The sequence below is a fragment of the Adiantum capillus-veneris genome, chromosome 19, assembly GCF_014529385.1.
Source record: "Adiantum capillus-veneris isolate H3 chromosome 19, ASM1452938v2, whole genome shotgun sequence".
Taxonomy (NCBI): domain Eukaryota; kingdom Viridiplantae; phylum Streptophyta; class Polypodiopsida; order Polypodiales; family Pteridaceae; genus Adiantum; species Adiantum capillus-veneris.
In genome coordinates, this window is record NC_140949.1 from 1,810,113 (window position 1) to 1,826,355 (window position 16,243).

The 16,243-nt window shown below is 40.2% G+C and overlaps 1 protein-coding gene across 1 annotated transcript; it reads left to right on the plus strand.

Annotated features, from left to right (window-relative positions):
- Positions 1-499: 499 nt before the first annotated feature.
- LOC147433460 (uncharacterized) lies at positions 500-1,842 on the plus strand. The gene has a single exon (XM_086489724.1). The coding sequence runs from the start codon at positions 1,106-1,108 to the stop codon at positions 1,706-1,708; it is 603 nt and encodes a 200-aa protein (XP_086345850.1). The 5' UTR covers positions 500-1,105; the 3' UTR covers positions 1,709-1,842.
- Positions 1,843-16,243: the final 14,401 nt, after the last annotated feature.

Here is a 16,243-nt window from a genome sequence, read left to right on the forward strand (position 1 = left end):
TCCTTATCTTTGACAATCTTATGCTTCAACTAACATGATATTTTGTTCTTTGTTTGCCTAAATTGGCGTGTATCTTTTACGTGCTAGTCTCATTGCCTTTCTTCTCTTATAACTCAGTTGTTGTTTTCTTTGTTGGTTTACACCCATTCGGTGGACATAGGAGTAGGGGGTTCGAGTTGGCTACCATGTCATGGCCATCTTCCCCATGCTGGTGGGCAACCCCCCTAAGCAGCCCTTTCCTTGCACATAGGAAGAACACAGTACGATTGGTTGAGGGCACTGCATATGACCTAATGGATACCACCCTTTGTGAGTTTATCGATAAAAAATGTGTGAGAAATGAAAAAATTCTAGCCCACTATTCAGCTCACACTTGTCTGTTGGGACGTGTGTGACAAGGCCCAAGTCTCAACAACTTCTATTGATGCATGTTCATGTGCAGATGAAAAGCAATATGCACCCAAAATAAGAGTTGTGTTTTCTTGATCTTGCACCTCTCTCTCTCTCTCTCTCTCTCTCTCTCTCTCTCTCTCTCTCTAGCTTCTTCCCTTCCTGTGCTTTGTATGCCTCCCTCAGGGTGAGGGGAGACCCTATGGGGTAGGCGTTAACACCCAAGTCAGTCCCAGCAAGATCGAGGAGACCTTGCAGCTTCTACACAGGTTCAGTAGTTTAGCCTAAACGTTCATTGGCTCAAGTTTTGAGCGCACAAGACTGAGGCCCATCAGGTTCTCAGCTTGCCAACGTTAGTCAAGCTTGTCAGCATTTGTCAAGGTGCTCGTCAGCTCGTCAAGAGTTCACAACCACAAGCAGTACTCAAGTACTCTCGATCAGAGGAGGTTCAAGGTGCGATCAAAGCGGGCACTTTGAGCATATTCTGGTGGCACACTTAAAGTAGAGAAAAGTGAGCAGAGTATGGAGATACTTGAAGCAGAGTCTACTTAGAATTGAGTCTCACGGCACATCAGAGAAGATTCTATTCGAGTTTAATGATGAAAAATTCCCCGAGGACACCTCTGAGAGCACGGCCAACTTTTGCCACAGTGCACTAGCAGCCCCCAGTAAACTCAATCGCATCACTCAACTTCAAACGGCTCTTGATCGAGTCATGGAAGAAACCCATGACCTCAAAACTCACCTTAGTGAGTTAGATGCACGCTTTGATTCCATGGTCGATCTCACCAATGACAAAGTCAAGCAAGTCGAAGTGAAGGTATCCCAAGCTCACTCAGCGACCATTGCCAAGGTGCAGACTTGTGTGACAATGGAGCTTCGTGAACGACTACAGGAAGAGAACGTCCTCAAGGTCCGGATCTGTGGGCTACCCTCACCATGGTGCACCACCAAGGATACCCTCAAAGAAGCGCTTATTAATCTCAACAACATTATTCAACCAGATAACTTCAAGCCACAAACCATCTCTTGGATCAATGATACACATAGGCATGTGCCACCCGAGCATTGTGTTCTCACTTTCAAGGATAAGGAGGAATGGATTAAGCTGCTACGCCAATCACATGTCCTCAAAGGAACAAATGTATGGATCAGTGAGGAACTCACCACAAATCAGCTCAAGATTAAAAATCATGAACTCAAGAAAGTGCACAAAGCATGCAAGCAAGGTAAATTGGCCGTCTATAGAGGTGGTAAAGCTATCATCCATGAGTTACAAACTCCTAAAGGGCCTCCTCCCTCACATGACTCCCCCTAGGCTTTTCTTTTCTTTTACCCTCCTAGTGGACCCTCAGTCCTTAACTGATATGTATCCAACCAAAGACCCTTCACTTAGAAGGAAACACTGTTATGTTTTTTATGGTCCCATGGGCCATCTCTGACCTCCGTGTATGATAATTCTCTCTCTCTCTCTCTCTCTCTCTCTCTCTCTCTCTCTCTTCCTTAAAAACATCCTAGCCTCATTTTATTGATCTCACACCCTGTGTTTTCTTTGCCAAGCACTCATGGAATGTGTTGCTTCTCCTGCTCATATAGATTTTATTTTCCACTTGTCCTTTAGCACCATGCATCATAGCCTTGGAAGAACTTCCAAGAAAGTACACTCCATAGGACAAACGCGCTTTGGAGTTTAGGAGCACTGAAGTTGGGCCCCTTTCATCAGGAATAGCTCTATGACTTCTTGAAAAGCGAGGTAAAGTTCCCAGCCAAAAGACCTTGCTTGCCTCCAAAGTTCGTGCTTGAAGAAGGATCCCCAAAGAAGCTGTAGCAAAAAAACACAAGGGAAAGGATCCAAAATAAGTAGAGTGAACAAGGAGCTTAGGGGGTTGAAGGATCTTGTCTATGAGATTCCCTCCTTAAAAATATTCTTGCTAGCACTCGAGGCAGCCAACCCCACCCTCTATAGTCCTCTTGCTCTCAATCGGGAGTTGGCAATGCTCAACGTGATACATTCATGTGTCTGAATTTGGATGGCCTTGTGAGCCATTTAGCAAGCAAAAAGCCAGATCTTTTGCAGTTCCTTTGGCCAAGGAGGAAGTTGTTAGACATTACTTACACAAATATGTGGTGGGTTCTCTATAACCAAGTAATGTATAAACTTGATGTTCCAATTCAAGTGGCTTTTCACAGAAGCTAGAGGTGGAGGTTCTCCCTCCAGCCCCCTCTTATCTACATTACACAATTGTCAGGTGGAATGCCTTCAAAGTTAATGTCGATAAAGTTATTATCCCTAACTTGATGCTTCTCGCATAACTAAAAGTCGTCGCTTGCATGAAACCAGCACATGTATTTGACTTTAGGATGATGCTTGGGTATTATCTATTTTCAAAGATCTTTGTAATGAGAAAATTCACTTGTTTGAGTGGTTCACAAAGTTTGAGAGAGGTGGGAGGTGGATAAATGACCCGAACCCCATCGAGGAGGCCTTCCTTCTTGATTCCTTCCTTCTTGATTTTATCAATCAATTACAAACAACTGATGAGAGATATCTTGGTGGACATTATTGAGCATCTAGACAATCTCGGGCCTATGCTTCCATTGAGGCCGCTTGTGGAGGAGCTTATAACTGCTTATCTTGGGGCAGTTGATAGAGATTTGAATAAGCCAGCACGGTGGAAGATTGATAAGGACATGACGACCTTTTGGGTTGATCTCCAAGGAATTTTCTTTTATAGCAGAGTGGATGGGCACCTATACAAATCCACCCATGAGGGTGCATTGGTTTGATACGATCCCAATGTGGCCTCTGAGGCTCTTGATACGCGATAGATTTTCGTGCTTCTCATAGTAGTTAAAAGTTTAGGTATAGCTTTTACCAGATTTTGAGGGTGATTTTCTTAGCTTTCACCAAACTCTAGGGTTGCTTTTCCCATCTGATCATTGTTCAATTTTCTTCCTAACATTAATAACATCATTTTTTGTAGTAATAGTATTTGCTAACGTAAAGGACTAGTTGGAATCATGTGAAACAAATGTCTATCTATCTATCAATAAGAATGAGTTTTTGACTTTGTCATTATCCTTGATGAACACATTTGTTGGCAACTTTATGTCTCAAAGCATGTAGATTTGCATGCCAAGAATTCCTCTTCTGGTTTTTCGAGAAACGTTCATGTGAAATTTTGCAATATTAATTGGCAACTAAAGTAATCTCAATTTTTACAACAGTACCCTAGAAAGTTGGTTTGTTATGCATTATAATAGATTTGACTAAGAAAAATAAGCAAGCGAGAAGAGAAATGCGATGCTGTGTACTTTATTTCTATAGAACCTGATTGATTGTGTTTTTTCCCTTATGTGTGAAGCGTTCATTTGAATTAGATGGGGCACCTAGTACCCAACTACCCAAAGTGATATGGTCAAAAATAGGGTGATAGTATGGCCTTCAATCACCAAATAGAAGAAATAGACAAAGAATAGTGATAGTATAGACTCTCTCTATTTCGATTAATCTGTGTGTGTATGTGTCTGTGTGTGTGTGTTTGATTTGCACTTACAAACGTCTGGTGATTCAAGCTGTTGAGAGATGGCTTTTCTTGATTTTAAAGGCCTCACCAATAGTTTTTAAAGGAAAGTCATGTAGATTATTCTACGTGTACGTATCTAATGGGTGTCATTTGTTTCATTTATGATTGGTGGGATAGGTGGCGTTTTACAGTCTTGTTTTCTCTTATAAGTGGCTCTTTATGATGTTCTCATGGTTATTTATCGTGTCGTTTGGACATGATGAAGAGCAGGTCACTTTTAACTTATGTCATCTTTCGTTTCTTATGAAGGTGTTCAAAAGTCAGCTTTGGTTGGTGTTGTTTTCATCAAGTCCAAAGAGTTGAGAAAGATCAATAAAACATCCTACAAAATCTCCACTTGTATCTGCTTAGTTGATGCAACCTAGAGATTCTTTGGGATCAATTGATTATTGCACCTTTCTTGTTTGGGTTATCTTTAAGAAATTTTGTACAAATGGAAGTTTCCTCCAGTCTCATTTGTTGAGGTCACACTCTTGACTAGAGGATGATAAAAGAAATGTGCTAGCCAAATTCCACCAATCAGTGATCGCCACAGAATCAAATTTTTAATGGATTCATAAGCCATTGCAAGCACAAATCTCATGCTCATGCATATTATAGATACACGCAGACCATATGTCTATTTAAATTTCACACACATTCCATGTTAGAAAGAGGTCCTTAGGAAGCAGCAACATGAACATAATACACCATCATACCTCAATTGAGAAAGAATGTATTTTTATAGCTATCTCATGGCAGTGTTCTCCATGGCTACAAGAAACATACAAGGCAAAGTTACTTCTTTGGGTCTGTGGTAAAATGAGGAATAAATGCGTTCAATGAAGCGATGTAAGTAGCAGACTTGTAGTCCTTGTCTGATGGACAAGACACTTGTTTGATTGTTTTAGATGTCTAAATTTTTTTCTTAGTTTGTTTAGTGTACCAAACATACGTCATTAGACGTGATCACAATGACCATTACAATCACATATAGTCATATAAGTTGTACACACACACACACACACACACACACACACACACACACACACAAAGTACTGATGAATCTAGAGATTTGATGGGAGTCTCAACAACTGGTTTCCAATAGAAAATATGTTATAGATAAACCTAGCTACCTGCAATCAGAGCTTTGCAATCCAAAAGAAACTAAGATGCACCATCTCGAACACTAAGTTCACCAGATCGAAGTGTTTTCAATGGTGGACCCCTTCTTTTTGCATTGCATAAAAATCATTCAGAAGTTTCTATGTCCTTCTTGCATTGCATAGGATCATTCAAGAGTTGATAAAAGATACCCCACGAGCTGATAAAAATAAATAAAATTATTGTGAAGTTGTGATCACAATCAAATCAAGCCTGGTCAAGGATATCTCCACTACAATTTGGTATGGCCTATTAAATGAAGTGCCATTGTTATGTATGCCCTACTTTATATCCCATATGGGCTCGATGTGCTACTCAAGGCTCGAATAACACCTAAAAATATAATACATTATACACGTGACATGTGTAATGCCATTTTTGAAGACAATCTCTTCTACCTACTATAGGATAAAGGGGCCAATAGTGGAGTAGTGGTACCCATCCCCAAACGAGGGACAAACATTTGGAATATGCTTGGAGTTTTGCTTATGTTTCCTGTTGCGATTTGTTAAGAAGTAGACTAGTACTCACCCTTGAGTGACTCTAATCTCTTACAATCCTTCAAATTTGAATTTTCCCAAATACAACATTGAGATAAAATCTAAAAAATATCAATCTTGGTATTAACTAATTCCCCTTTTCATGAGGAAAATAACATAATCTCACAATCTTCAGATTTCAGATCTGGCTAGTCATGCAAAATCCCCCCCCCCCTCCCCCCCCCCCCCCCCCCCCCCTTACCCTATACAAAACAATGGTGACCCGCCATCTTTTGGCCACGTGGGGCTCACAAACAAAGATTGCAGCCCTCGAGTCAGGTCGCAAAAGGAAGGGGAGAGAGAGAGAGAGAGAGAGAGAGAGCTACAACCCAGATGTAGACTGCTATGACGTGAGCGAGAGCGCTACAACCCAGATGTAGACTACTATGACGTGAGCTATGTATACCCATGGGACTAAGTAACACACAACATTTAATGAGAGGAGGTGAGGGGAGTGACGGTTCAAATGTCGGAGGCGGGATCTCGAGGTCGGGTAAACTTGAGCAGCGCAAAAATAGAGGCTAAAGCGAATCCGAGTAGCACATAAAATTAGCCTCCGCCGATCGGTTTTGAACCCACCATCTCGTGGCCTGGGTTTTGGATCACATGAGCTAACCAACTAACCCACGTGCACATGTTGTATCCATGCCCGTTTTTACAATGTTTTATTCTAGACCGACATGCACTGCTCGGATTTAGGCGGTTCAATTTGTGGCCGGGTTTAGTTTTAATGTGACAATAGCGACTATGATTGCACATATAATCATGTGTGGACTTGTGAGCCGGGGATCCCCTCACCACCCCTCATTCAGTTTTTCTATTGCTTAGTCATGAGGTATGCATATGCTCAACATAGCTACAGCCCCTTGGTTTCGGGTAATTCTAATTGCTTGTTGCCAAATTCTGTGCACCACCTCGACTGGCCCTGGTATCTTTGTGACCTTAGGCATCTTTGATGTGCTCATGGTAGAGAAGGTTTTGCACACGTCTCACGCTACACACAACCACTGTGAGATCCCAAACCTGCCAATACCAAGATCGGGATGGGATCCTTGACAGGTCTCTAGGTCTGATAAAAATCAAAGTCTCTAAACAAGAAAAATCCAAGGAATAGATCTTTACCATTGACAATAGTTTGGGTCTATAGCTTTAGAAGAAGACCTAGTCCTGTCTCGTAGCGAAAACGGGACAACGTATTTAAAGTCCAACAAACTATTTTTGGCCCTATACCTTTCACAAATTGGGCTAAGGTATCCTCAACCAGTGCTTTTGTCCCCCTAACATATGTGAGGGCACAGCCGCTGGTGGACTCCTCTTCCAAGTGAAGAATTTTTGTAAACGTTTTAGTGCGTAGGGAGGGATAGTTACCTGACTAATCAAGTCCACCCGTTCATGATTGACAACCTTAGTCAATCCCCACTTACCACCCCGCACTCACACATGGTTCTTTTGTTATTTAATTACTACCACGTTCTTATCACAATTAAATAATGATTCCTTTTATCCTTCATAACAGGATTTTATTAAAACAGCCTTGAAAACAGTATTGAAAACATTCTTTTAGCAAACAGACATCTTTAAGAGCCTCGTGGCACCATGCATTCATGAAGTTTGATTGAGTGCAGGAATGTCATTAGGATCAATGCTGAGCGACCGAGAATATTTGGACCTTGAGCGCATGTCTAAGAGATCCCTCTGGAACTCTCTCAGGCCACTTTGGGCTAGCTTGAAAAATCACCAAAAATGCCTCGGATCGAGGGACGAGGGTCGGTCGATTCTACCGATAGCTGTTGGTTGTGAACGAGGAGCACCTTGGGAGCGCGTTCATGAATGTACATGGCTGATCTCAAACAAGAAGTCAAGGCCTCCGCGTGGAGTACCTAAACGTCCAAAACTGACAACCCATCCGCGTGTAGCGCCGAGCCGACGCTCACCGATGAGACCCGCCGGCGAAGAGCTGACGGCCCTAAAATTGGGTCATGGAGTCCCCGTGCGAGGTGGAATCCCCCGATACCTCCATGTTGTGAAGTGGAGGGGGATGCTCTCGTTACCTAGCGCTCTCAAACCCACTCAACACGTCTGTAGTAGCCAAACGGTGAGTTGAGGAGAAAATGAAGGTTAGGACTCTGTCCCATCGTCCATCGTCCCCAAACCAGGTCCATTGCGCGCCCCGCAGCAGCGAGCCATGGTTTGCAAGGATCGGGTGATCACGTCCCACAGTCACCCTGGAGACCCCCACTCGAGCGAAGTCTAACACTTTCATACATTCACGGTCTTCGTAGATGCCCGAGGTCACGGAGATGCAAGTGCAAGTGCGTGGCATAATGTTAGTGGCAGCTAGGTATAGGAGTGCTTTTAAATTCTTTTTTACTTAGGAGTCAGAATTTACGAGGACATGAAAATGGCCATTCCTTGTAACTATGGTGTGAACCCTTCTCTACCATGAGCACACCAGAGATGCCTAAGGTCGCAGAGGTGCAAGGGCCAATGGAGGCGGTGCAGAGAAATTAGGCAATAAGCAATTAGAATTACTTGGAGCCAAGGGGTTGTAGTTGTGTCAAGCGTATACGTAGCTCACATCATAGCAGTCTACATTTGGGTTGTAGCTCTCTCTCTCTCTCTCTCTCTCTCTCTCTACCTCGCAACCTAACTCTCGGGTTGCATTGCTTTTTTCTATGAGCCCCACGTGGAAAATGGTGAGCTCCTAGCCAAAAAATGGAGGCTCATCCTTGTTTAGTATATAGTAGAAGAGCATGTCTTTAAAGATGACATGACACATGCCACATGTATAATGTATTGTATTTTTAGGTGTTATTCGACCCTTGAGTAGCACATCGAGCCCATATGGGATATAAAGCAAGGCATACATAACAATGGCAGTTCATTTAACTGGCCATGCCAAATCAAGGTGGCGATATCCTTGACCAAACTTCATTTGACTGCATCAATTATTGACACAAATTTACAATAAACTTTCAGTCTTTTGTCATCTCATGAGGTATCTTTTATCGACTCTTGAATAATCTGTATGCAGTGCAAGAACGACATAGAAACTTTTGAATGATTTGTATGCAATGTAAGAATAAGGGATCCACCATGAAAAACACTTCGAACTGGTGAACTTAGTGTTCGAGAGGGTGCATCTTAGTGTCTTTTTGGATTGCAAAGGTTTGCTTGCAAGTAGCTAGGTTTGTCTATTACAGATTTTATGCTAGATGAGGCTCTCATCAAATCTTAGGTTCAGCAGTACAATGTGTGTGTACAACTTATATGACTATATGCGATTGTAATGGTCATTGTGGTCACGTCCAATGACGTACATTTAGTTCACACATGTTGATGCCTAGATCTAAATGTGTGTGTACAACTTATATGACTATATGCGATTGTAATGGTCATTTTGGTCATGTCCAATGACGTACATTTAGTTCACACATGTTGATTCCTAGATCTAAATGGACTATCAAAAAAAAAAAAGACTTCTGAAATGATCAGATAGGCGTCATGTCCATCGGACATCGACTACAAGTCTGCTACTTACAGCAATTGCTTCATTAAACACATTTTAATCGTCATTTTACCTCACGACCCAAAGAAGTAATTTTATCGTGAATGTTTCTTGTTCCATCCATGGAGAGAAGTGCCCTCAGATGGCTATGAAGATACTTTCTTTCTCAATTCAGATATGATGGTGTAGTATGTTCTAGTTTGCTGCTCATTAAGGACCTCTTTGTAACGTGGAATGTGTATGAAGCTAAAATAGACATATGGTCTGTGTGTATCTATAATAGGCTTCAATATGAGATTTGTGCTTGTAGTGGCTTATGAATCCGATTAAGAGTTGATTATGTGACGATCACTAATTGGTGGAATCTGGATAGCCCATTTCTTTTATCATTTGCTAGTCAAGACTTAGACCTCAAAAAATGAGACAAGAGAAAACTTCAATTTGTACACAATATCTGAAAGATAAGAAAGGTGCAATAATTAGTTGATCCCAAAGAATCTTTGGGTTGCATCAACTAAGCAGATATAAGTGGAGATTTTATAGGATGTTTTATTTATCTATTTTACCTCTTTGGACTTGTTGAAAACAACACCAACCAAAGCTCACTTTTGAACACCTTCATAAGAAACTGAAGACGACGGGAGTTAAAAGTGACCTCCTCATTGTCATGTCCAAATGGCACGATAAATGACCGTGAGAATATCATAGAGAGCCACTTCTAGGAGGAAACAAGATCCGCCACCTATCCCACCAATCATAAATGGAACAAAAAATTTGCGTGACTTTCCTTTAAAGACTTTTGGTGAGGCGTTCAAAATCAAGAAAAGCCATTCCTCAACAGCCTGAATTACCATACGTTTTTGAATGCAAAAGAAAAAACACACAAAGAGGTTGATCAAAACAAAGAGAGTCTATACTATCACTATTCTTTGTCTATTCTTTCTATTTGGTGACTGAAGGCCATACTATCACCCTGTTTTTGCCCAGATCACTTTGGGTAATTCAAATGAGCACCACACATAAAGAAAAAAACACATTCAATCTAGTTCCACAAAAACAAAGTACATTTCTCTTCTCAATTATTTCTTTTTCTTGGTCAAATCTATTAATATGCATAACTCACAAACTTTCTAGAGTACTGTTGTAAAAAATGAGATTACTTTAGCTGCCAATTAATATTGCAAAATTTCACATCAACAATTCTTGAAAAATAAAAATAGGAAGACTTAAAGTTGCCAACAAAGGTGTTCATCAAGGATAATGACAAAGTCAGAAACTGATTCTTATCGATAAGATAGATAGCAATTTGTCTTACATGATACATCAAATATTTGGAACCAAAAAATAATGTCATTAATATTAGGAAGAAAATTGAACACTGATCTGATATGAAAAACAACCCTAGAGTTTGGTGAAAGCTAAGAGAAACACCCTCAAAGCTTGGTTAAAGCTAGACCTAAACTTCTAACTACTATGAGAAGCAAGAAAATATATCACATATCAAGAGACTCAAAGACAACACTGGATCGTATCGAAACAATGCACCCTTGGGTGTGGATGTGTATAGGTGCCCATCCACTCGATTGTAAAAGAAAATTCCTTGGGGATCGACCCAAAAGGTCGGTGTGTCCTGTGTCCTCATCAATCTTCCACCCTATTGGCTTATTCATATCCCTATCAACTGCCCCAAAATAAGTAGTCACAAACCCTTCCACATGAGGTCTCAAAGGGCGCATAGGCCCAAGATTGTCCAGATGCTCAAGAATGTCCACCAATATATCTCTGATCAGTTGTAGTTGCTTGATAGAGAGGGAATCATCAAGAAGGAAGGCCTCGTCGATGGGGTTTAGGTCATTTATCCACCTCCCACCTATCTCAAACATCAGAATATGCTCAAACAAGTCAATACAAAGATCTTTGAAAATAGAAAGATAACACCCAAGCATCATCCTAAGGTCAAATACTTGTGTTGGTTTCATACAAGCAATGACTTTCGATTCTGTATGAAGCATCAAGTTAGGGACATCAATGTTATTGACTAACTTTGAAGGAACTCGACTTGACAATTGTGTAATGTAGACTAGAGTGGTTTGGAGGGGGATCTCCACCCCTAGCTTCTATGAAAAACACTTGAATTGGAAAATCACGTTTATACATTACTTACTTGTTTATAAAGCATCCACCATAGATTTGTATAAATAATGCCCATACAACTTCTTCCTTGGCCAAAGGCTGTGATTTTTGACGACGAGCTGCAAAAGATCCGACTTTGTGCTTGCTAAATGGCTCACAAGGCCATCCAAGGTTTGGACATATGAATGTATCATGTTGACCACCGCCAACTCCCAATTGAGAGCAAGAGGACTGTAGAGGGTGGGGTTTGCTTCCTCTAGTGCTAGCAAGAATCCCTTTAAGGAAGGAATCTCACAAACAAGAACCTTCAACTCCCTAAGCTCCTTGTTCACTCTGCCCCCTTATGTCTTTTAGTTGTAGCTTCTATGGAGATCCTTCTTTGAGCACGAGCTTTGGAGGCAGCCAAGGTCTTTTGGCTTGGACTATTACCTCACTTTTCAAGAACTTGTTGAGCCACTTCTATGGAGATCCTTCTTTGAGCACGAACTTTGGAGGCAAGCAAGGTCTTTTGGCTTGGACATTTACCTCGATTTTCAAGAACTCATCGAGCCGTTCCTGAAGAAAGGGCTCAACTTCACTACTCCTAAACTCCAAAGATGTACTGGCCCCTCGAGTGTATGTGCTTGGAAGTTCTTCCAAAGGTGTGAGGCACGATGCTAAAGGAGAAATGGAAAACAAAATTATAGGAACATTTGTGCGAGCAGGAGAAGCAACAAATTCTATGAGTGCTTGGAAACAAAAATACGGATCATGCAAGATCAAGAAGATTCAAGAACTAGGAATTTTTGAGGGGGGCCGGGGGGGGGGGGAGAGAGAGAGAGAGAGAGAGAGAGAGAGTAGATCTTATTTTGGGTGCATATTTCTTTTCATCGGATTTCAAAATTTTGATTTTGATGTTTTTGACACTTAGGGTAGCTTCACACACGTCCATCAAACAAGTGTGAGCTGATTAGTGGGCGAAACTTTTTTTCATTGCTTGACGCATTTTCGATCAATGACATCACAGAGGGTGGTATCCATCAGGTCATCTGCAGCACCCTCAACCAATCATGCCCTATTTTCTTCATATAGACGAGGGAAAGGCGACTTAGGGGGTCGCCCACCAGCATAAGCAAAATGGCGATGACATGGGAGCCAGCTCAAACTTTTCTCCTATGTATCAAATGGGTGTGACAAGAAAGGCAAGAGACATCGAGACTAATTCAACCACCTTAGCATGAAGCTTGTTCATTTGGATGCATCTAGCATAGACCTTGGAAACTAGAACTTCAAGCACTCCTATAATTACTAGTATAATGAGACCGCCTCTTGAGTGGTTCCATAGGTCATTGAAATGTGTATCACATGGCTACTCACATGCCATATTCTCTTGCTTAGGCCTATATGGTGAGGTCTCTCATTGCACTTTCTCAAGCTCTTCATGTTATGATCTCTTACCTACATTATGTGGCATCGCTCTTTGTGTAATAGTATAATAGTGTGGGGTATCAAGGTTGTTATCTTGACACTACACACAAAGATGGCCATGTCAATGGTAGAAAGATCCAAGAAGTACTAGGAGGAATGCATCGCAACCACATTGGTTATGCAAGGAAGAAGAGGATGGCAAATGCACTTGATCTTCTTCTCTCTCAACATGTCACCTTCTTTCTTACATGAGAAACACGTAGAGCATACCAATGGTTGCATATGGTGATGCCTCAAAACATAGCCATGTCAATGATAGAAAGATCCAAGGAGTAAAGGCATCACAACCACATTAGTAAATGTAAGGAATAAGAGGATGGCAAATGCACTTGATCTTCTTTTCTATCAACTTGTTTTCTTTTTTGTACATGACAAACACGTAGAGCATACCAATGGTAGCATACCATGGCTGCCTCTTTGGAGCTGGTTGACAATGACAACGTCAGTGAGAGGTTAAGATCTTGACCTACTTATTGAGCTACCTCCTACAGCCTTGACCAGGTGCACACTCTAGCTCCTTCAAGACATTATAATGTGCATGAGCCATCTACTTTTGATACTAAAATCCAATCCATAGACAACACATCATCTGATTAAAGAGGTAACTATGCTCTTCTTGCTCACTTTTTATTTTTGAGTTGTCGATGAGGTCTTTGTTTTTTGTATTTTCTTTTATAGAGTAGTAGGGACATGTCTTTTTCTCCGCGTTCTACTTTCTGGTAACGCAAAAAACTATGTAGAGGCAAAAATCATCCACATTGAAACACCTAATGCGTGCAACCAAAACTCAATGATCTTTCTACAAATGAAGTGGTGCAAGCTATAGATTGGTGTGAAGCAATGGTTTGTGCACTAATAAGTTAGGTGATAAACAATGTCATGTTTGGTAGAAAAAACATGTATAGTAAGTGTGGTTCACTTTTGAAAGCACAAGTTATGAACATATTCTCTTGGATGGGACTTGTTACAAAGTATGCTCAACATCAAAAGGGTGAGAAAGCTTTGGATTATTTTCAGAGAATGTGGAATCTAGGCTTCTCTTTTGAGGGCGTGTGGCACCATCGATGTTTTTCATCTAGGTAGACAAACATTGCCAAGATTTTTAGTTAGGGCTATTGGAAACCATGTTGTGTTTCGTATAGTGTTGATGAACATTTTTACTACATTTACTATAATATTTGTAGAGAAATGGATCTCTATTGTATCACATGTGACTTTACAATGTAAGCCTTATGTAAATCCCTCTCTGGCTCTCTTACACTACCAAATTAATGACTATAACTTGATGCATTCAAAAGCACTACACTTATTTAATAGTGTAGATATTGTATCACATGTGAGTTTACAATGTAAGCCTTCTGTAAAGTCCCTCTTGGACTCTCTTACACTACCAAATTAATGACTATATCTTGATGCATTCAGAAGCACCACACTTATTTAGTAGTTTTAGATATTGCAAGAGAAGTATGGGAAAAGCCTCCTATGGACTTGGCACAACTCAAAATCAGATTCTATTAACAAGAGAAGTATGGGAAAAAGCCTCTTATGGACTTGGCATAACTCAAAATTGGATTCTATAAAAAAATGAGGAGTCCAAATGACTTTTCCCAATTATAGAAAAATCCTCACTTGATTGACTCTTTTCTTCTTTCGTATAGGAAAATACTTTTCATACAAAAGTACCCCCATTATGATACTTTTCTCACAAAAGATATCCCCATTATGATACTTTTCTTACAAAAAGTATCCCCATTATGATACTTTTCTTACAATAGTACCCCCATTATGTTACTTGTCTTACAAAAGTACCTCCATTATGTTACTTTTTTACAAAAGTACCCACATTATTCTACTTGTCATAGATGAAGGAATTGTAAGGAGATGTAAGAAAAATCATATGAAGCCTAAGGATGTGTAAGAACAAGCATGTGAAGCATAAGGGGATGTAAGAAAAACCATGTGAATTGTAAGGATGTGTAAGAACAAGCATGTGTTACATTAAATATTTAACTAGTTCAAATTAGAATTAAGTGGATTTGTTAGCTCAACTAGTAAACTAAAATCTATAAGAGCTTTGGAGTCCATTGCTATATAAGAAACCTCTTTTGAAAAAATACACAAATATCTTACACTTGACCCATAAACTTCCCCCCACCGCCATGGTCTTCCAAGAAACTCACTCTTGTCCTTTATTTAACTTCTAGTTCTCTCCTCCCTTGCATGCATACATAGCCTTAGCTATGGTGTCTTGAGCTTCATCTCCCCTTAATCCTTGTCTCCTACTTCACTTAGACTTGTAAAAGATTTTGCCTAATCTTGAGAAAATCTTGCCCTTGTCTTTGAACATTCTTCTCTCTAGCAAGAAGCTCTCTTTCTCTCCAATCTTAGCCTCACTCTTCTTCTTTTATCCCTCTCCTTGTCCTATTTCTTACCAGGTTTCTTTCTTACCTAGCATTGTCCCCATCCTCCTAGGTTATGCTCATCTATCTTTTCCTTTTTCCTTCAGTTCTCTTGGTTTTACTCAACCCACTTCACCTCTTGTTAAACCACTTCAACCCATTCCTTTAAGGATCACCTCTATTTTAAGAAGAAGAGGTGAAGACAAAGAAAGAGCCCCTCCTCTTCCAAGCACCTCTCCCCTTCCCTACAATCAATTTTATCAAGGATACCAAGAGAAGGTAAGTGCTTAAAGTAAGCTAGTCGAGATAACACTAAATTTTTTATGTCTTATCATAGGTTGCATAAAAGTTAAGTTTTAACCAATTCACAAAGAACAAGCATCTCAATTTCCTTGAATGATAAGATAGGCTATCAACAACCTAAGCCTTTACATATCTGCAAAAGACTTAACATTCATTCGTAGAGAGGTTGCTTCTCACGAAAAAAATTCTAAGAATGGTAGATAGGTTGTAAGCATTATGCCACTCACATAATCAAAGAAACATAGGATTACAAGTTAAGTGCACTCTAAAGTTTTGCATTCACAACTCATGATTCCACTAGAGCAAAGGTCATTGTCAAGAGCATATGCATTATTCATTTCATGTTTGTTCTAATTTTAAGTTTTCTTTGCAATTATGAGGAAGGGAGAGTAAAGGGATAGCTTAATGGAAGTAACGACCGTGTTTCTTGAAACATAAAACTCCCACCACTTTCATGGAAATGTCCCATGGATGTCAAATAAAACAAGAAGAAAATTGAAAATATGATCAACCATGGGGTTAGCCTAGAAACTTACCTTGAAACAAAACTCTTAAACTTCCAAGAGATTTGTTGTTTTCTTAAGATCTTGTTTGAGTAAAGATTAAAATTAACTAGAAACTAAGGGATTATAACTAAAATAACCTAATCTAAACTTAAGCTAAGATTAAAAATTTTACCAAAAAGATATGACATGGATATCTCTAGCACAACAAGAAGTTTTAAGTTTGAAAACTTGTTTGAATTGTTTTGAAAAGGTTGACGTATGTGTTTAC

Coding starts and splice junctions, on each gene's coding strand:
- LOC147433460 (XM_086489724.1), top strand. CDS start 1,106: ATGGAAGAAACCCATGACCTCAAAACTCACCTTAGTGAGTTAGATGCA.